The sequence below is a fragment of the Salvelinus fontinalis genome, chromosome 4 (assembly GCF_029448725.1).
Source record: "Salvelinus fontinalis isolate EN_2023a chromosome 4, ASM2944872v1, whole genome shotgun sequence".
Lineage (NCBI taxonomy): Eukaryota > Metazoa > Chordata > Actinopteri > Salmoniformes > Salmonidae > Salvelinus > Salvelinus fontinalis.
In genome coordinates, this window is record NC_074668.1 from 82,982,610 (window position 1) to 83,004,970 (window position 22,361).

The 22,361-nt window shown below is 48.7% G+C and overlaps 1 protein-coding gene across 1 annotated transcript in view; it reads left to right on the plus strand.

Annotated features, from left to right (window-relative positions):
- Positions 1-22,361, plus strand: part of rab8b (RAB8B, member RAS oncogene family) — a 49,042-nt gene that overhangs the window by 22,665 nt on the left and 4,016 nt on the right. The window contains exons 2-7 of the mRNA XM_055921645.1: positions 7,890-7,950; positions 11,405-11,465; positions 17,797-17,874; positions 20,661-20,750; positions 22,090-22,155; positions 22,269-22,319. Coding sequence (XP_055777620.1) covers positions 7,890-7,950; positions 11,405-11,465; positions 17,797-17,874; positions 20,661-20,750; positions 22,090-22,155; positions 22,269-22,319 — 407 coding nt within the window. The remainder of the gene's footprint in view (positions 1-7,889; positions 7,951-11,404; positions 11,466-17,796; positions 17,875-20,660; positions 20,751-22,089; positions 22,156-22,268; positions 22,320-22,361) is intronic.

Sequence of the window (22,361 nt, forward strand, 5' to 3'; positions counted from 1 at the left end):
CCTCCACTAGACACCGCTGGTTACGTCCTCCACTAGACACCGCTGGTTACGTCCTCCACTAGACACCGCTGGTTACGTCCTCCACTAGACACCGCTGGTTACGTCCTCCACTAGACACCGCTGGTTACGTCCTCCACTAGACACCGCTGGTTACGTCCTCCACTAGACACCGCTGGTTACGTCCTCCACTAGACACCGCTGGTTACGTCCTCCACTAGACACCGCTGGTTACGTCCTCCACTAGACACCGCTGGTTACGTCCTCCACTAGACACCGCTGGTTACGTCCTCCACTAGACACCGCTGGTTACGTCCTCCACTAGACACCGCTGGTTACGTCCTCCACTAGACACCGCTGGTTACGTCCTCCACTAGACACCACTGGTTACGTCCTCCACTAGACACCACTGGTTACGTCCTCCACTAGACACCACTGGTTACGTCCTCCGCTAGACACCACTGGTTACGTCCTCCGCTAGACACCACTGGTTACGTCCTCCGCTAGACACCACTGGTTACGTCCTCCGCTAGACACCACTGGTTACGTCCTCCGCTAGACACCACTGGTTAGGTCCTCCGCTAGACACCACTGGTTACGTCCTCCGCTAGACACCACTGGTTACGTCCTCCGCTAGACACCACTGGTTACGTCCTCCGCTAGACACCACTGGTTACGTCCTCCACTAGACACCACTGGTTACGTCCTCCGCTAGACACCACTGGTTAGGTCCTCCGCTAGACACCACTGGTTAGGTCCTCCGCTAGACACCACTGGTTAGGTCCTCCGCTAGACACCACTGGTTAGGTCCTCCGCTAGACACCACTGGTTACGTCCTCCACTAGACACCACTGGTTACGTCCTCCACTAGACACCACTGGTTACGTCCTCCACTAGACACCACTGGTTACGTCCTCCACTAGACACCACTGGTTACGTCCTCCACTAGACACCACTGGTTACGTCCTCCACTAGACACCACTGGTTACGTCCTCCGCTAGACACCACTGGTTACGTCCTCCGCTAGACACCACTGGTTACGTCCTCCGCTAGACACCACTGGTTACGTCCTCCACTAGACACCACTGGTTACGTCCTCCGCTAGACACCACTGGTTACGTCCTCCGCTAGACACCACTGGTTACGTCCTCCACTAGACACCACTGGTTACGTCCTCCACTAGACACCACTGGTTACGTCCTCCACTAGACACCACTGGTTACGTCCTCCTGGATGAATATGGTGCAGTAGAGGGACTAGAATAAAGATGCTTTCCTCTCTCCTCTCCTCTTCCTCTCTCATCTTCTCCTCCTCTCCTCCTCTCCTTTGCTCCTCGTCTCCTCTTCCTCTCTCCTCTGCTCCTCTCTCCTCTGCTCCTCTCTTTCCCTCTCCTCTTCCCCTCTCCTCTCTCCTCTCCTCTTCCCCTCTCCTCGTCTCCTCTCTCCTCTGCTCCTCTCTTCCCCTCTCCTCTCATCTTCTCTTCCTCTCCTCTGCTCCTCTCTTCCCCTCTCCTCGTCTCCTCTTCCTCTCTCCTCTGCTCCTCTCTCCTCTGCTCCTCTCTTTCCCTCTCCTCTTTCCCTCTCCTCTTCCCCTCTCCTCTCTCCTCTCCTCTTCCCCTCTCCTCGTCTCCTCTCTCCTCTGCTCCTCTCTTCCCCTCTCCTCTCATCTTCTCTTCCTCTCCTCTGCTCCTCTCTTCCCCTCTCCTCGTCTCCTCTTCCTCTATCCTCTGCTCCTCTCTCCTCTGCTCCTCTCTCCTCTGCTCCTCTCTCCTCTGCTCCTCTCTTTCCCTCTCCTCTTCCCCTCTCCTCTCTCCTCTCCTCTTCCCCTCTCCTCTGCTCCTCTCTCCTCTGCTCCTCTCTTCCCCTCTCCTCTCATCTTCTCTTCCTCTCCTCTGCTCCTCTCTTCCCCTCTCCTCTGCTCCTCTCCTCCTCTCCTCTTCCTCTATCCTCTGCTCCTCTCCTCCTCTCCTCTTCTCCTCTCCTCTGCTCCTCTCTTCCCCTCTCCTCTCATCTTCTCTTCCTCTGCTCCTCTCTTCCCCTCTCCTCTGCTCCTCTCCTCCTCTCCTCTTCCTCTATCCTCTGCTCCTCTCCTCCTCTCCTCTTCTTCTCTCCTCTGCTCCTCTCTTCCCCTCTCCTCTGCTCCTCTCCTCCTCTCCTCTTCTTCTCTCCTCTGCTCCTCTCTTCCCCTCTCCTCTGCTCCTCTCCTCCTCTCCTCTTCCTCTATCCTCTGCTCCTCTCCTCCTCTCCTCTTCTTCTCTCCTCTGCTCCTCTCTTCCCCTCTCCTCTTCTTCTCTCCTCTGCTCCCCTCCTCCTCTCCTCCTCCCCTCCTCTCCTCAGGTAGAACATCACATTGACACAGCGCCGATGGCAAAGCAACTCAACGTGTATAGTGTAGCTGCAGAGTTAGTTAGCGAGCAGCACTGTCCCAGCAGTGGCTATTGTAAAGTCCCTGTATAAACCCTAGGATACACAGCAGTGGGTATTGTAAAGTCCCTGTATAAACCCTAGGATACACAGCAGTGGCTATTGTAAAGTCCCTGTATAAACCCTAGGATACACAGCAGTGGCTATTGTAACAGGAATGTAGCCTAGCATCCTCATCTTGCACTAACTAAAAGTAGTAGGATATTAAACCTACAGAAAGCATCTGAATCTCTAGCCTGCAGCAGAGGACTGTAACAGAAGACATGTCTCATTTGCAACGTAGACCACTTTTAATTCATTTCAATTGAATTTTCTGTATCCCCCCTGAGGGACAAACGCTCTACTATCTGTTGAGTATCTGGTGTAATAGTGGGTCTGTGTTCCCGGTAGACTGCTCTCTACAACCTGCTGTGGTGCTCTGTTCTCTCACCACTTCCTCTCAGTGAGCCGACCTGCATCACCTTCCGTCTGCATCTGCGTCCTGAATAGCACCCTTATTCCCTATTTAGTCAAAGGTAGTGCACTATATAGGGAATAGGTTGCCAGACCTGTATCAAAGCCCCCCCAGCTAGCTAGCGCTAGGCTAGCTCATTATGTTTTAATATGAACACTTGTTCCCGGGGACAGACTGATAATTGAGCAGGTACCCACGTTCCTCTCATGTTACTGGCTAGTGACGTGTGCTGTCACTCAGCACTCAACAAGAACTATTCTGATTGGAGCTCTTCGGTCATCAGGTTACAGAACCATAGCAACCTACTACGTGCCAATGGATTTATACACACAGAACCTTTTCTATAAGAGAAACCGTTTGACAGACCGCTTTTAGGGGATAGTTTTTACCTTGTAGCGCTCTCACTCTGTCTCTCTCTCTCTCTGTCTCTCTCACTCTCTGTCTCTCTCTCTCTGTCTCTCTCACTCTCTGTCTCTCTCACTCTCTGTCTCTCTCACTCTCTGTCTCTCTCACTCTCTGTCTGTCTCTCTCACTCTCTGTCTGTCTCTCTCACTCTCTGTCTGTCTCTCTCACTCTCTGTCTGTCTCTCTCACTCTCTGTCTCCCTCTCTCACTCTCTGTCTCTCTCTCTCACTCTCTGTCTCTGTCTCTCTCTCACTCTGTCTCTCTCTCTCACTCTGTCTCTGCCTGCCTGCCTGTCTGCCTGTCTGTCTGCCTGTCTGCCTGTCTGCCTGTCTGCCTGTCTGCCTGTCTGCCTGTCTGCCTGTCTGCCTGTCTGCCTGTCTGTCTGCCTGTCTGCCTGTCTGCCTGTCTGCCTGTCTGTCTGTCTCTCACATATGGTATTACCGTCACTAGGGCCATGAAAGTGATAAGATCAGGTCAGTTGTGTGGGGCAACAGCACCAGCTGCTCTCAGGACAGGCTTTATTTAGCTGTGAGTGGCCACAGTGTATCCAGGGGGGTGAGGTTACCTACCCTGGGCCTGAATGGTCTGTCCTGTCCTACCCTGGGCCTGAATGGTCTGTCCTGTCCTACCCTGGGCCTGAATGGTCTGTCCTGTCCTACCCTGGGCCTGAATGGTCTGTCCTGTCCTACCCTGGGCCTGAATGGTCTGTCCTGTCCTACCCTGGGCCTGAATGGTCTGTCCTGTCCTACCCTGGGCCTGAATGGTCTGTCCTGTCCTACCCTGGGCCTGAATGGTCTGTCCCGTCCTACCCTGGGCCTGAATGGTCTGTCCTGTCCTACCCTGGGCCTGAATGGTCTGTCCTGTCCTACCCTGGGCCTGAATGGTCTGTCCTGTCCTACCCTGGGCCTGAATGGTCTGTCCTGTCCTACCCTGGGCCTGAATGGTCTGTCCTGTCCTACCCTGGGCCTGAATGGTCTGTCCTGTCCTACCCTGGGCCTGAATGGTCTGTCCTGTCCTACCCTGGGCCTGAATGGTCTGTCCTGTCCTACCCTGGGCCTGAATGGTCTGTCCTGTCCTACCCTGGGCCTGAATGGTCTGTCCTGTCCTACCCTGGGCCTGAATGGTCTGTCCTGTCCTACCCTGGGCCTGAATGGTCTGTCCTGTTCTACTCTTGGCCTGAATGGTCTGTCCTGCCTACAGTGTGTCTGTGGGTCTACCTGAAGCAGGCCAGGCGGACCTTAACAGTAGTCCACTCTAACCCCTGGTCAACAGTAGTCCACTCTAACCCTGGTCAACAGTAGTCCACTCTAACCCCTGGTCAACAGTAGTCCACTCTAACCCCTGGTCAACAGTAGTCCACTATAACCCTGGTCAACAGTACTCCACTATAACCCTGGTCAACAGTAGTCCACTATAACCCTGGTCAACAGTAGTCCACTCTAACCCCTGGTCAACAGTAGTCCACTCTAACCCCTGGTCAACAGTAGTCCACTATAACCCTGGTCAACAATAGTCCACTATAACCCTGGTCAACAGTAGTCCACTCTAACCCCTGGTCAACAGTAGTCCACTCTAACCCCTGGTCAACAGTAGTCCACTATAACCCTGGTCAACAGTAGTCCACTATAACCCTGGTCAACAGTAGTCCACTCTAACCCTGGTCAACAGTAGTCCACTCTAACCCTGGTCAACAGTAGTCCACTCTAACCCTGGTCAACAGTAGTCCACTATAACCCCTGGTCAACAGTAGTCCACTATAACCCCTGGTCAACAGTAGTCCACTCTAACCCTGGTCAACACTAGTCCACTCTAACCCCTACAGGGAAAAGGGGCCATTTGGGGACGTACCCCAGATCACAATAGATCCTCCTGGATGACTCAGACCTTTACTATGATCAGATTGACTTCTACACCATGACTCGGACCTTTACTATGATCAGAGTGACTTCTACACCATGACTCAGACCTTTACTATGATCAGAGTGACTTCTACACCTTGACTCAGATCTTTACTATGATCAGAGTGACTTCTACACCATGACTCAGACCTTTACTATGATCAGAGTGACTTCTACACCATGACTCAGACCTTTACTATGATCAGAGTGACTTCTACACCATGACTCAGACCTTTACTATGATCAGAGTTACTTCTACACCGTGACTCAGACCTTTATTATGACGAGAGTGACTTCTACACCTTGACTCAGATCTTTACTATGATCAGAGTGACTTCTACACCGTGACTGGATGATCTTTACTATGATCAGAGTGACTTCTACACCTTGACTCAGACCTTTACTATGATCAGAGTGACTTCTACACATTGACTCAGACCTTTACTATGATCAGAGTGACTTCTACACCTTGACTCAGACCTTTACTATGATCAGAGTGACTTCTACACCATGACTCAGACCTTTACTATGATCAGAGTGACTTCTACACCGTGACTCAGACCTTTACTATGATCAGAGTGACTTCTACACATTGACTCAGACCTTTACTATGATCAGAGTGACTTCTACACATTGACTCAGACCTTTACTATGATCAGAGTGACTTCTGCACCATGACTCAGACCTTTACTATGATCAGAGTGACTTCTACACCGTGACTCAGATCTTTACTATGATCAGAGTTACTTCTACACCATGACAGACTTTTACTATGATCAGAGTGAATTCTACACATTGACTCAGACCTTTACTATGATCAGAGTGACGTCTACACCGTGACTCAGACCTTTACTATGATCAGAGTGACGTCTACACCGTGACTCAGACCTTTACTATGATCAGAGTGACGTCTACACCATGACTGGAATGCTTGGCTCTGTTCCGAGGTTTGCTTTGCGGCTTAAAGTCCTTGGATACATCCTCCCTGTAGTTAAGGCCTGTAACAGTGTTAATAGGAATGCTTACCTTCAGTAAATGTTCAGTCCTCATGGTCTGTACCAGTGTTAATAGGAATGCTTACCTTCAGTCCTCAAGGTCTGTAACAGTGTTAATAGGAATGCTTACCTTCAGTCCTCATGGTCTGTAACAGTGTTAATAGGAATGCTTACCTTCAGTCCTCATGGCCTGTAACAGTGTTAATAGGAATGCTTACCTTCAGTCCTCATGGCCTGTAACAGTGTTAATAGGAATGCTTACCTTCAGTCCTCATGGTCTGTAACAGTGTTAATAGGAATGCTTACCTTCAGTCCTCATGGTCTGTAACAGTGTTAATAGGAATGCTTACCTTCAGTCCTCATGGTCTGTAACAGTGTTAATAGGAATGCTTACCTTCAGTCCTCATGGCCTGTAACAGTGTTAATAGGAATGCTTACCTTCAGTCCTCATGGCCTGTAACAGTGTTAATAGGAATGCTTACCTTCAGTCCTCATGGTCTGTACCAGTGTTAATAGGAATGTTTACCTTCAGTCCTCATGGTCTGTACCAGTGTTAATAGGAATGCTTACCTTCAGTCCTCATGGCCTGTAACAGTGTTAATAGGAATGCTTACCTTCAGTCCTCATGGCCTGTAACAGTGTTAATAGGAATGCTTACCTTCAGTCCTCAAGGTCTGTGTTAATAGGAATGCTTACCTTCAGTCCTCATGGTCTGTACCAGTGTTAATAGGAATGTTTACCTTCAGTCCTCATGGCCTGTAACAGTGTTAATAGGAATGCTTACCTTCAGTCCTCATGGTCTGTACCAGTGTTAATAGGAATGCTTACCTTCAGTCCTCATGGTCTGTACCAGTGTTAATAGGAATGCTTACCTTCAGTCCTCATGGTCTGTACCAGTGTTAATAGGAATGCTTACCTTCAGTCCTCAAGGCCTGTGACAGTGTTAATAGGAATGCTTACCTTCAGTCCTCATGGTCTGTACCAGTGTTAATAGGAATGCTTACCTTCAGTCCTCATGGTCTGTAACAGTGTTAATAGGAATGCTTACCTTCAGTCCTCATGGTCTGTACCAGTGTTAATAGGAATGCTTACCTTCAGTCCTCATGGTCTGTACCAGTGTTAATAGGAATGCTTACCTTCAGTCCTCATGGTCCTTACCAGTGTTAATAGGAATGCTTACCTTCAGTCCTCATGGTCTGTACCAGTGTTAATAGGAATGCTTACCTTCAGTCCTCATGGTCTGTGTTAATAGGAATGCTTACCTTCAGTCCTCATGGCCTGTAACAGTGTTAATAGGAATGCTTACCTTCAGTCCTCAAGGCCTGTAACAGTGTTAATAGGAATGCTTACCTTCAGTCCTCATGGTCTGTAACAGTGTTAATAGGAATGCTTACCTTCAGTCCTCAAGGCCTGTAACAGTGTTAATAGGAATGCTTACCTTCAGTCCTCATGGTCTGTACCAGTGTTAATAGGAATGCTTACCTTCAGTCCTCATGGTCTGTAACAGTGTTAATAGGTGGCTAGATGGTCCATCATGTGAAGTTCAATACCAGTGATGCCAGCTAGCCCCCAGCTAGCCCCCAGTTAGCCCTCAGCTAGCTCCCAGTTAGCCCCCAGCTATCTCCCAGTTAGCCCCCAGCTAGCCCCCAGCTTGCCCCTACCCATGCCTCAGATGTAGTTTAAAAAATATTTTTCCTAATTTTTTTCTCTGATTTCAGGTATTGACTTCAAAATCCGGACGATAGATTTGGACGGGAAGAAGATCAAGCTCCAGATATGGTGAGTTTGCCTGGTTACCCATGACTCCTAGCTCCATATATGGTGAGTTTGCCTGGTTACCCAGACTCCTAGCTCCATATATGGTGAGTTTACCTGGTTACCCAGACTCCTAGCTCCATATATGGTGAGTTTGCCCGGTTACCCAGACACCTAGCTCCATATATGGTGAGTTTACCTGGTTACCCAGACTCCTAGATCCATATATGGTGAGTTTGCCTGGTTACCCAGACTCCTAGCTCCAGATATGGTGAGTTTGCCTTGTTACCCAGACTCCTAGCTCCATATATGGTGAGTTTGCCTGGTTACCCAGACTCCTAGCTCCATATATGGTGAGTTTGCCCGGTTAACCAGACTCCTAGCTCCATATATGGTGAGTTTGCCCGGTTACCCAGACTCCTAGCTCCAGATATGGTGAGTTTACCCGGTTCCCAGACTCCTAGCTCCATATATAGTGAGTTTGCCTGGTTACCCAGACTCCTAGCTCCATATATGGTGAGTTTGCCTGGTTACCCAGACTCCTAGCTCCATATATGGTGAGTTTGCCTGGTTACCCAGACTCCTAGCTCCAGATATGGTGAGTTTGCCTGGTTACCCAGACTCCTAGCTCCAGATATGGTGAGTTTGCCTTGTTACCGAGACTCCTAGCTCCATATATGGTGAGTTTGCCCGGTTACCCAGACTCCTAGCTCCATATATGGTGAGTTTGCCCGGTTAACCAGACTCCTAGCTCCATATATGGTGAGTTTGCCCGGTTACCCAGACTCATAGCTCCAGATATGGTGAGTTTACCCGGTTCCCAGACTCCTAGCTCCATATATGGTGAGTTTGCCTGGTTACCCAGACTCCTAGCTCCATATATGGTGAGTTTACCTGGTTACCCAGACTCCTAGCTCCATATATGGTGAGTTTGCCTGGTTACCCAGACTCCTAGCTCCATATATGGTGAGTTTGCCTGGTTACCCAGACTCCTAGCTCCAGATATGGTGAGTTTGCCTGGTTACCCAGACTCCTAGCTCCATATATGGTGAGTTTGCCTGGTTACCCAGACTCCTAGCTCCAGATATGGTGAGTTTGCCTGGTTACCCAGACTCCTAGCTCCAGATATGGTGAGTTTGCCTGGTTACCCAGACACCTAGCTCCATATATGGTGAGTTTACCTGGTTACCCAGACTCCTAGCTCCATATATGGTGAGTTTACCTGGTTACCCAGACTCCTAGCTCCATATATGGTGAGTTTGCCTGGTTACCCAGACTCCTAGCTCCAGATATGGTGAGTTTGCCTGGTTACCCAGACTCCTAGCTCCAGATATGGTGAGTTTGCCTGGTTACCCAGACTCCTAGCTCCAGATATGGTGAGTTTGCCTGGTTACCCAGACACCTAGCTCCATATATGGTGAGTTTGCCTGGTTACCCAGACTCCTAGCTCCAGATATGGTGAGTTTGCCTGGTTACCCAGACTCCTAGCTCCAGATATGGTGAGTTTGCCTGGCTACCCAGACTCCTAGCTCCAGATATGGTGAGTTTGCCTGGCTACCCAGACTCCTAGCTCCAGATATGGTGCGTTTGCCTGGTTACCCAGACTCCTATCTCCATATATGGTGAGTGTGCCTGGTTACCCAGACTCCTAGCTCCAGATATGGTGAGTTTGCTTGGTTACCCAGACTCCTAGCTCCAGATATGGTGAGTTTGCCTGGCTACCCAGACTCCTAGGTCCATATATGGTGAGTTTTTCTGGTTACCCAGACTCCTAGCTCCAGATATGGTGAGTGTGCCTGGTTACCCAGACTCCTAGCTCCAGATATGGTGAGTTTGCCTGGTTACCCAGACTCCTAGCTCCAGATATGGTGAGTTTGCCTCGTTACCCAGACTCCTTGCTCCAGCCATATGCCACGCCCACAGACGTTAGTTTCTTCTCCACAATGAGTCTGGATCTGAGTACCTCCTCGACCCTTCGCTGAACGGGAACACATTCAGGGCCGTCTGATTGGTCCAGAAACCGATGGGTTGAGCCAAAACACATGTGGGTAAAGGCGGCGGTTTAAAAGTGTGTAATTGTCTTTGATACTCTGATTGGTTAGAGATGACCCAATCACTGACGACTTTGTTTTGTAGAATGCCCCTCGTCACAACAAACATCTTCAATAGTGGCAGCCTCAGACTAAAGTATGTAGGGGACGACAGAGCAGTGGAATAATTTAGTGTGAGTCATCAGGTTAATGGTGAGTACCAGTAGGCCACTTGAAGTGTAGTGTTGACTGCCTTGTAGTCAGTGATAGCTTGGAGAGTCTCTGTCAGCCCTGAGTGGATCTGAAGTGTAGTGTTGACTGCCTTGTAGTCAGTGATAGCTTGGAGAGTCTCTGTCAGCCCTGAGTGGATCTGAAGTGTAGTGTTGACTGCCTTGTAGTCAGTGATAGCTTGGAGATTCTCTGTCAGCCCTGAGTGGATCTGAAGTGTAGTGTTGACTGTCTTGTAGTCAGTGATAGCTTGGAGAGTCTCTGTCAGCCCTGAGTGGATCTGAAGTGTAGTGTTGACTGCCTCGTAGTCAGTGATAGCTTGGAGAGTCTCTGTCAGCCCTGAGTGGATCTGAAGTGTAGTGTTGACTGCCTTGTAGTCAGTGATAGCTTGGAGAGCCTCTGTCAGCCCTGAGTGGATCTGAAGTGTAGTGTTGACTGCCTTGGAGAGTGTGCATGTGTGTGTAAGAGTGTTCAGCTGTGTTTGGATCCACACATTTGGCCTACTTATTCATCCCCTATCCAGGGTAGTCACTCACACTAGGCACTACTTATTCATCCCCTATCCAGGGTAGTCACTCACACTAGGCACTACTTATTCCTCCCCTATCCAGGGTAGTCACTCACACTAGGCACTACTTATTCATCCCCTATCCAGGGTAGTCACTCACACTAGGCACCACTGGCCATATCACTGTCTGACACAGTTTAGAGGGAGAACCCCCAGGCCCTCTTATACTGATGTTTGGTAACACTGGCTGTAGCTACTGCATTATCGACATGGTTGTTACGTTGTACTGTCTCTCCCAGGGTAATGTAGTAATACTGTAGCTACTGCACTATCAACATGGTTGTTACGTTGTACTGTCTCTCCCAGGGTAATGTAGTAATGCTGTAGCTACTGCACTATCAACATGGTTGTTACGTTGTACTGTCTCTCCCAGGATAATGTAGTAATGCTGTAGCTACTGCACTATCAACATGGTTGTTACGTTGTACTGTCTCTCCCAGGATAATGTAGTAATGCTGTAGCTACTGCACTATCAACATGATTGTTACGTTGTACTGTCTCTCCCAGGGTAATGTAGTAATGCTGTAGCTACTGCACTATCAACATAGTTGTTACGTTGTACTGTCTCTCCCAGAGTAATGTAGTAATGCTGTAGCTACTGCACTACCAACATGGTGGTTACGTTGTACTGACGTTGTACTGTCTCTCCCAGGGACACAGCCGGCCAGGAGAGGTTCAGGACCATCACAACAGCCTACTACAGAGGAGCTATGGTAAGATCCGTCCACTCACATGTCTCCAAAAGGTCACAGACTGAATCGACACAGATAAAACAACTTGCGTGGAGGTTACCGTGTGTGTGTGTGTGTGTGTGTGTGTGTGTGTGTGTGTGTGTGTGTGTGTGTGTGTGGGTGTGTGTGTTCATTATAAAACATGGGAGTCATGTTTTATAATGAATTGTAGCCTCCTCTGTCTACCTGTCTCCGTATTTCTCCGGTCCAGTCGTACCAAACAGTCTCTCTAGTTAAGCTAGATGTATCTATGTACTGCTTGTCAACACTGAGGTCCATCTTACAGATTCCTATGCTCTGTGTGAGTGGTGAAAACGATGGACTGGCCAGTTTGATAGGAGACTGTATACACAGGAAGGACCCAAGCCCATGGATTTATGTACACAGTGGAGTTTCCCTGGTGCTGTTGGACCTTTCAATCACTGGGGCTGATAGTGTTGTTACTATGGAGGGCCGTGTGTGTGTTACTGTGGAGGGTCGTTTGTGTTGCTATGGAGGGCCGTGTTACTGTGGAGGGTCGTTTGTGTTACTATGGAGGGCCGTGTGTGTGTGTTACTATGGAGGGCCGTGTGTGTGTGTTACTATGGAGGGCCGTGTGTGTGTTACTATGGAGGGCCGTGTGTGTGTTACTATGGAGGGCCGTGTGTGTGTTACTATGGAGGGCCGTGTGTGTGTGTTACTATGGAGGGCCGTGTGTGTGTGTTACTATGGAGGGCCGTGTGTGTGTTACTATGGAGGGCCGTGTGTGTGTTACTATGGAGGGCCGTGTGTGTGTTTCTTTGGAGGGCCGTGTGTGTGTTACTATGGAGGGCCGTGTGTGTGTGTTACTATGGAGGGCCGTGTGTGTGTGTGTTACTATGGAGGGCCGTGTGTGTGTGTGTTACTATGGAGGGCCGTGTGTGTGTGTGTTACTATGGAGGGCCGTGTGTGTGTGTGTTACTATGGAGGGCCTGGTGTGTGTTACTATGGAGGGCCGTGTGTGTGTTACTATGGAAGGCCGTGTGTGTGTTACTATGGAGGGCCGTGTGTGTGTTACTATGGAGGGTCGTGTGTGTGTTACTATGGAGGGCCGTGTGTGTGTGTTACTATGGAGGGCCGTGTGTGTGTTACTTTGGAGGGCTGTGTGTGTTACTATGGAGGGCCGTGTGTGTGTTACTATGGAGGGCCATGTGTGTTACACTGGAGGGCCGTGTGTGTTACTATGGAAGGCCGTAAGTGTGTTACTATGGAGGGTCGTGTGTGTGTTACTATGGAGGGCCGTGTGTGTGTTACTATGGAGGGCTGTGTGTGTTACTATGGAGGGTCGTGTGTGTGTTACTATGGAGGGCCGTGTGTGTGTGTTACTATGGAGGGCCGTGTGTGTGTGTTACTATGGAGGGCCGTGTGTGTGTGTTACTATGGAGGGCCATGTATGTGTTACTATGGAGGGCTGTGTGTGTGTGTGTGTTACTATGGAGGGCCGTGTATGTGTTACTATGGAGGGCCGTGTGTGTGTGTGTTACTATGGAGGGCCGTGTGTGTATGTGTTACTATGGAGGGCTGTGTGTGTGTGTGTGTTACTATGGAGGGCCGTGTGTGTGTTACTATGGAGGGCCGTGTGTGTGTTACTATGGAGGGCCGTGTATGTGTTACTATGGAGGGCCGTGTGTGTGTGTGTTACTATGGAGGGCCGTGTGTGTGTGTGTTACTATGGAGGGCCGTGTGTGTGTGTGTTACTATGGAGGGCCGTGTGTGTGTGTGTTACTATGGAGGGCCTTGTGTGTGTTACTATGGAGGGCCGTGTGTGTGTGTGTTACAATGGAGGGCCGTGTGTGTGTGTTACTATGGAGGGCCGTGTGTGTGTTACTATTGAGGGCCGTGTGTGTGTGTGTGTGTTACTATGGAGGGCCGTGTGTGTGTGTGTGTTGCTATGGAGGCCGTGTTTGTGTTTGTGTGTGTGTGTTACTATGGAGGGCTGTGTGTGTTACTATGGAGGGCCATGTATGTGTTACTATGGAGGGCCGTGTGTGTGTGTGTGTTACTATGGAGGGCCGTGTGTGTGTGTGTGTTACTATGGAGGGCCGTGTGTGTGTGTTACTATGGAGGGCCGTGTGTGTGTGTGTTACTATGGAGGGCCGTGTGTGTGTGTGTGTGTTACTATGGAGGGCTGTGTGTGTGTTACTATGGAGGGCCGTGTGTGTGTGTGTGTGTGTGTTACTATGGAGGGCCGTGTGTGTGTGTGTTACTATGGATGGCCGTGTGTGTGTGTGTTACCATGGAGGGCCGTGTGTGTGTGTGTTACTATGGATGGCCGTGTGTGTGTGTGTTACCATGGAGGGCCGTGTGTGTGTGTGTTACTATGGAGGGCCGTGTGTGTGTGTGTGTTACTATGGAGGGCCGTGTGTGTGTGTTACTATGGAGGGCCGTGTGTGTGTGTGTGTGTGTGTGTGTGTGTGTGTGTGTGTTACTATGGAGGGCCGTGTGTGTGTGTGTGTGTGTTACTATGGAGGGCCGTGTGTGTGTGTGTGTGTGTGTGTGTGTTACTATGGAGGGCCGTGTGTGTGTGTGTGTGTTACTATGGAGGGCCGTGTGTGTGTGTGTGTTACTATGGAGGGCCGTGTGTGTGTGTGTTACTATGGAGGGTCGTGTGTGTGTGTGTTACTATGGAGGGCCGTGTGTGTGTGTGTGTGTGTGTTACCATGGAGGGCCGTGCGTGTGTGTGTTACCATTTAGGGCCGTGCGTGTGTGTTACCATTTAGGGCCGTGTGTGTGTGTGTTACTATGGAGGGCCGTGTGTGTGTGTGTTACTATGGAGGGCCGTGTGTGTGTGTGTGTTACTATGGAGGGCCGTGTGTGTTACTATGGAGGGCCGTGTGTGTGTTCCATGGACCTCTACTAACTCTACGCTGTCTCCTCTAGGGCTGACCCCCATTTAGTCGACTGGTCGATTGTTTGGTCGACAGGATGTTGGTAGACAGGCTGTTGGTAGACAGGCTGTTGGTAGACAGGCTGTTGGTAGACAGGCTGTTGGTAGACAGGATGTTGGTAGACAGGATGTTGGTAGACAGGATGTTGGTAGACAGGATGTTGGAAGACAGGATGTTGGAAGACAGGATGTTGGTAGACAGGATGTTGGTAGAAAGGATGTTGGTTACTTTGTTACTTTGGAGGGCTGTGTGTGTTACTATGGAGGGCCGTGTGTGTTACTATGGAAGGCCGTAAGTGTGTTACTATGGAGGGCCGTGTGTGTGTTACTATGGAGGGCCGTGTGTGTGTTACTATGGAGGGCCGTAAGTGTGTTACTATGGAGGGCCGTGTGTGTGTTACTATGGAGGGCCGTGTGTGTGTTACTATGGAGGGCCGTGTGTGTGTGTTACTATGGAGGGCCGTGTGTGTGTGTGTGTTACTATGGAGGGCCGTAAGTGTGTTACTATGGAGGGCCGTGTGTGTGTTACTATGGAGGGCCGTGTGTGTGTTACTATGGAGGGTCGTGTGTGTGTTACTATGGAGGGCCGTGTGTGTGTTACTATGGAGGGCCGTGTGTGTGTGTTACTATGGAGGGCCGTGTGTGTTACTATGGAGGGCCGTGTGTGTTACTATGGAAGGCCGTAAGTGTGTTACTATGGAGGGCCGTGTGTGTGTTACTATGGAGGGCCGTGTGTGTGTTACTATGGAGGGCCGTGTGTGTGTTACTATGGAGGGCCGTGTGTGTGTTACTATGGAGGGCCGTGTGTGTGTTACTATGGAGGGCTGTGTGTGTGTTACTATGGAGGGTCGTGTGTGTGTTACTATGGAGGGCCGTGTGTGTGTGTGTTACTATGGAGGGCCGTGTGTGTGTGTTACTATGGAGGGCCATGTATGTGTTACTATGGAGGGCCGTGTGTGTGTGTGTTACTATGGAGGGCCGTGTGTGTGTGTGTGTGTTACTATGGAGGGCCTTGTGTGTGTTACTATGGAGGGCCGTGTGTGTGTGTGTTACTATGGAGGGCCGTGTGTGTGTGTTACTATGGAGGGCCGTGTGTGTGTTACTATTGAGGGCCGTGTGTGTGTGTGTGTGTGTGTTACTATGGAGGGCCGTGTGTGTGTGTGTGTTACTATGGAGGGCCGTGTGTGTGTGTGTGTGTTACTATGGAGGGCCGTGTGTGTGTGTGTGTTGCTATGGAGGCCGTGTTTGTGTTTGTGTGTGTGTGTTACTGTGGAGGGCTGTGTGTGTGTGTGTTACTATGGAGGGCCGTGTGTGTGTTACTATGGAGGGCCGTGTGTGTGTGTGTGTTACTATGGAGGGCCGTGTGTGTGTGTGTGTGTTACTATGGAGGGCCGTGTGTGTGTGTGTTACTATGGATGGCCGTGTGTGTGTGTGTTACCATGGAGGGCCGTGTGTGTGTGTGTTACTATGGATGGCCGTGTGTGTGTTACCATGGAGGGCCGTGTGTGTGTGTGTTACTATGGAGGGCCGTGTGTGTGTGTTACTATGGAGGGCCGTGTGTGTGTGTGTGTTACTATGGAGGGCCGTGTGTGTGTGTGTGTGTGTTACTATGGAGGGCCGTGTGTGTGTGTTACTATGGAGGGCCGTGTGTGTGTGTGTGTGTGTTACTATGGAGGGCCGTGTGTGTGTGTGTGTGTTACTATGGAGGGCCGTGTGTGTGTGTGTGTGTGTGTGTGTGTGTGTGTGTTACTATGGAGGGCCGTGTGTGTGTGTGTGTGTGTGTGTTACTATGGAGGGCCGTGTGTGTGTGTGTTACTATGGAGGGTTGTGTGTGTGTGTGTTACTATGGAGGGCCGTGTGTGTGTGTGTGTTACCATGGAGGGCCGTGTGTGTGTGTGTTACCATTTAGGGCCGTGTGTGTGTGTGTTACTATGGAGGGCCGTGTGTGTGTGTTACTATGGAGGGCCGTGTGTGTGTGTGTGTTACTATGGAGGGCCGTGTGTGTGTGTGTTACTATGGAGGGCCGTGTGTGTGTTCCATGGACCTCTACTAACTCTACGCTGTCTCCTCTAGGGCTGACCCCCATTTAGTCGACTGGTCGATTGTTTGGTCGACAGGATGTTGGTAGACAGGATGTTGGAAGACAGGATGTTGGAAGACAGGATGTTGGTAGACAGGATGTTGGTAGACAGGCTGTTGGTAGACAGGATGTTGGTAGACAGGCTGTTGGTAGACAGGATGTTGGTAGACAGGATGTTGGTAGACAGGATGTTGGTAGACAGGATGTTGGTAGACAGGCTGTTGGAAGACAGGATGTTGGTGGACAGGATGTTGGTAGACAGGATGTTGGTAGACAGGATGTTGGTAGACAGGATGTTGGAAGACAGGATGTTGGTAGACAGGATGTTGGTAGACAGGATGTTGGTAGACAGGCTGTTGGTAGACAGGATGTTGGTAGAAAGGATGTTGGTCGACGGGATGTTGGTAGACGGGATGTTGGTAGACGGGATGTTGGTAGACGGGATGTTGGTAGACGGGATGTTGGAAGACGGGATGTTGGTAGACGGGATGTTGGAAGACGGGATGTTGGTAGACGGGATGTTGGTAGACGGGATGTTGGAAGACGGGATGTTGGTAGACGGGATGTTGGTAGACGGGATGTTGGAAGACGGGATGTTGGTAGACGGGATGTTGGTAGACGGGATGTTGGTAGACGGGATGTTGGTAGACGGGATGTTGGTAGACGGGATGTTGGTAGACGGGATGTTGGTAGACGGGATGTTGGTAGACGGGATGTTGGTAGACGGGATGCTGGTAGACGGGATGTTGGTCGACGGGATGTTGGTCGACGGGCTGTTGGTGGACGGGCTGTTGGTGGACGGGCTGTTGGTGGACAGGATGTTGGTGGACAGGATGTTGGTGGACAGGATGTTGGTGGATAGGATGTTGGTGGACAGGATGTTGGTGGACAGGATGTTGGTGGACAGGATGTTGGTAGACAGGATGTTGGTCGACAGGATGTTTCTTTAGTTGAGCTGTAGCAAATCTATATTTTGGAGTTTGTCAGAACGATGTCTATTCCACTTTATTCATGGCTGTGTATCCACTTCGGACATGTACTGTTGTTATGTTTTGCTTACTAACCAGGTTCTATAGATGTCAACTTTGTATGTAAATACATGTTTGGAAAACAACCTATTATTATTTTATTGAGGCAGAGTATTCTGGGTTTATAAGGGCTTCAAGCTTGTAGTGATAACAGTCAAGACACAAGCCCCTTGACTACAGCACAGACACACAGACATTTCACTGGGTCATGACTGGAATGGCGCTAGGTTGGGTCTTTTCCTGTTAATGTCACGGCGTGTCACTTCCTCTGACGTCACTTCCTGTCCTTTGTTTCTACAGGGTATCATGCTAGTGTATGACATCACTAACGAGAAGTCCTTCGAGAACATCAAGAACTGGATCAGGAACATTGAAGAGGTATGAAGCTACCGCAGCAGGTAGCCTAAAAACAATCAGTTGTGAAGCTACCGTAGCAGGTAGCCTAAAAACAATCAAGTATGTAGCTACCGCAGCAGGTAGCCTAAAAACAATCAGTTGTGAAGCTACCGCAGCAGGTAGCCTTCAAACAATCAGGTGTGAAGCTACCGCAGCAGGTAGCCTAAAAACAATCAGGTGTGAAGCTACCGTAGCAGGTAGCCTGAAAACAATCAGGTGTGAAGCTACCGCAGCAGGTAGCCTGAAAACAATCAGGTGTGAAGCTACCGCAGCAGGTAGCCTAAAAACAATCAGTTGTGAAGCTACCGCAGCAGGTAGCCTGAAAACAATCAGGTGTGAAGCTACCGCAGCAGGTAGCCTGAAAACAATCAGGTGTGAAGCTACCGCAGCAGGTAGCCTGAAAACAATCAGGTATGAAGCTACCGCAGCAGGTAGCCTAAAAACACCAGGTATGAAGCTACCGCAGCAGGTAGCCTAGCAGTTAGAGAGGAGAGCCGTGTGTCTTCTATCAGTATGTCTGTAGTGTTAATCAGTCTTCTATCAGTATGTCTGTAGTATTAATCAGTCTTCTATCAGTCTGTCTGTAGTGTTAATCAGTCTTCTATCAGTCTGTCTGTAGTATCAATCAGTCTTCTATCAGTCTGTCTGTAGTATCAATCAGTCTTCTATCAGTCTGTCTGTAGTGTTAATCAGTCTTCTATCAGTCTGTCTGTAGTGTTAATCAGTCTTCTATCAGTCTGTCTGTAGTATTAATCAGTCTTCTCCTCCTCTGTCTGTCTATAGTATTAATCAGTCTTCTCCTCCTCTGTAGTATTAATCAGTCTCCTCCTCCTCTGTCTGTAGTATTAATCAGTCTCCTCCTCCTCTATCTGTCTGTAGTATTAATCAGTCTCCTCCTCCTCTATCTGTCTGTAGTATTAATCAGTCTCCTCCTCCTCTATCTGTCTGTAGTATTAATCAGTCTTCTATCAGCCAGTCTGTCTGTAGTATTAATCGGTCTTCTCCTCCTCTGTCTGTCTGTAGCATTAATCAGTCTCCTCCTCCTCCTCTGTCTGTAGCATTAATCAGTCTCCTCCTCCTCTGTCTGTAGTATTAATCAGTCTCCTCCTCCTCCTCTGTCTGTCTGTAGTATTAATCAGTCTCCTCCTCCTCTGTCTGTAGTATTAATCAGTCTCCTCCTCCTCTGTCTGTCTGTAGTATTAATCAGTCTCCTCCTCCTCTGTCTGTAGTATTAATCAGTCTCCTCCTCCTCTGTCTGTAGTATTAATCAGTCTCCTCCTCCTCTATCTGTCTGTAGTATTAATCAGTCTCCTCCTCCTCTATCTGTCTGTAGTATTAATCAGTCTCCTCCTCCTCTGTCTGTAGTATTAATCAGTCTCCTCCTCCTCTGTCTGTAGTATTAATCAGTCTCCTCCTCCTCTGTCTGTAGTATTAATCAGTCTCCTCCTCCTCTATCTGTCTGTAGTATTACTCAGTCTCCTCCTCCTCTATCTGTCTGTAGTATTAATCAGTCTCCTCCTCCTCTGTCTGTAGTATTAATCAGTCTCCTCCTCCTCTATCTGTCTGTAGTATTAATCAGTCTCCTCCTCCTCTATCTGTCTGTAGTATTAATCAGTCTCCTCCTCCTCTGTCTGTAGTATTAATCAGTCTCCTCCTCCTCTATCTGTCTGTAGTATTAATCAGTCTCCTCCTCCTCTATCTGTCTGTAGTATTAATCAGTCTCCTCCTCCTCTATCTGTCTGTAGTATTAATCAGTCTCCTCCTCCTCTATCTGTCTGTAGTATTAATCAGTCTCCTCCTCCTCTGTCTGTAGTATTAATCAGTCTCCTCCTCCTCTGTCTGTAGTATTAATCAGTCTCCTCCTCTATCTGTCTGTAGTATTACTCAGTCTCCTCCTCCTCTATCTGTCTGTAGTATTAATCAGTCTCCTCCTCCTCCTCTGTCTGTAGTATTAATCAGTCTCCTCCTCCTCTGTCTGTCTGTAGTATTAATCAGTCTCCTCCTCCTCTGTCTGTAGTATTAATCAGTCTCCTCCTCCTCTATCTGTCTGTAGTATTAATCAGTCTCCTCCTCCTCTATCTGTCTGTAGTATTAATCGGTCTTCTATCAGTCTGTCTGTAGTATTAATCAGTCTTCTATCAGCATGTCTGTCTGTAGTATTAATCGGTCTTCTATCAGCATGTCTGTCTGTAGTATTAATCGGTCTTCTATCAGCATGTCTGTCTGTAGTATTACTCAGTCTTCTATCAGTCTGTCTGTAGTATTAATCAGTCTTCTATCGGTCTGTCTGTAGTATTAATCAGTCTTCTCCTCCTCTGTAGTATTAATCAGTCTTCTCCTCCTCTGTCTGTAGTATTAATCAGTCTCCTCCTCTATCTGTCTGTAGTATTAATCAGTCTCCTCCTCCTCTGTCTGTAGTATTAATCAGTCTCCTCCTCCTCTATCTGTCTGTAGTATTAATCAGTCTTCTATCAGTCTGTCTGTAGTATTAATCAGTCTTCTATCAGCCAGTCTGTCTGTAGTATTAATCGGTCTTCTCCTCCTCTGTCTGTCTGTAGCATTAATCAGTCTTCTCCTCCTCTGTCTGTAGCATTAATCAGTCTCCTCCTCCTCTGTCTGTAGTATTAATCAGTCTCCTCCTCCTCCTCTGTCTGTCTGTAGTATTAATCAGTCTCCTCCTCCTCTGTCTGTAGTATTAATCAGTCTCCTCCTCCTCCTCTGTCTGTAGTATTAATCAGTCTTCTCCTCCTCTGTCTGTCTGTCCGTAGCATGCCTCCTCTGACGTGGAGAGGATGATCCTGGGAAACAAGTGTGACATGAACGACAAAAGACAGGTGTCAAAAGAACGAGGAGAAAAGGTATGGAGGGTCTCAGAGTTCCAGGGTCTCTGTGTGTTTCAAATAAGCACTGGCGTGTCTGAGATGTCTTGTTGCAGGGTGCGTTGGAAACAATGTGATAACGTTCCCGAGAAAAGAGAAACCCCCACACTGCTCTTCATAGTATCTTTGGTGAAACCCCACACTGCTCTTCATAGTATCTTTGGTGAAACCCCCACACTGCTCTTCATAGTATCTTTGGTGAAACCCCACACTGCTCTTCATAGTATCTTTGGTGAAACCCCCACACTGCTCTTCATAGTATCTTTGGTGAAACCCCACACTGCTCTTCATAGTATCTTTGGTGAAACCCCCACACTGCTCTTCATAGTATCTTTGGTGAAACCCCCACACTGCTCTTCATAGTATCTTTGGAGAAATCCCCACACTGCTCTTCATAGTATCTTTGGTGAAACCCCCCACACTGCTCTTCATAGTATCTTTGGAGAAATCCCCACACTGCTCTTGATAGTATCTTTGGTGAAACCCCACACTGCTCTTCATAGTATCTTTGGTGAAACCCCCACACTGCTCTTCATAGTATCTTTGGTGAAACCCCCACACTGCTCTTCATAGTATCTTTGGTGAAACCCCCACACTGCTCTTCATAGTATCTTTGGTGAAACCCCCCCCCCCCCCCCCACACTGCTCTTCATAGTATCTTTGGTGAATCCCCCCACACTGCTCTTCATAGTATCTTTGGTGAAACCCCCCCCCCCCCCCCCCACACTGCTCTTCATAGTATCTTTGGTGAATCCCCCCACACTGCTCTTCATAGTATCTTTGGTGAAACCCCCACAATGCTCTTCATAGTATCTTTCGTGAAACCCCCCCACTGCTCTTCATAGTATCTTTGGTGAACCCCCCCCCCCCCCCCCCCACACTGCTCTTCATAGTATCTTTGGTGAAACCCCCCACACTGCTCTTCATAGTATCTTTGGTGAAACCCCCACAATGCTCTTCATAGTATCTTTGGTGAAACCCCCCCCCCCACACTGCTCTTCATAGTATCTTTGGTGAAACCCCCCACACTGCTCTTCGTAGTATATTTGGTGTAAATGTACTCCCTGTTATACGTTTGACAATACTCATAATATACAGTATGATCTATGTCTGTCATAGCCAGCCCAGTTCTCCCTTCATAATGTAGTACAATTCCTTTTGTAACAGAAAGGTAACATCACTCTTTCGTTCTGTGCCTCTTGGAATGTGTTGCATTGTGGGGGGCTGCTGTTGATTTAGTTTTTTTTAAGTACATGTGTAACATGAATTATTAACATGAATTGTTCTCATAATGTTTCTCTGTTTTTATTTGTCACAGTTGGCGATTGATTATGGCATCAAGTTCTTAGAAACGAGCGCCAAATCCAGCCTGAATGTGGAAGAGGTGACTTCTGTTCAATACTATTCATTTATACCTATTTATTAATTCTTCTCTCTTAATTCTTCTCTCATAAACATGTTCCTGAAGTCTCCATTTGTTTGTTTGTTTTGAAACAGTCCTTTTTCACCCTGGGAAGAGACATAATGACGAGACTCAACAGAAAAATAGTGAGTCTATGTTGTTGTTTAGCAGATGAGGCTCATATGATG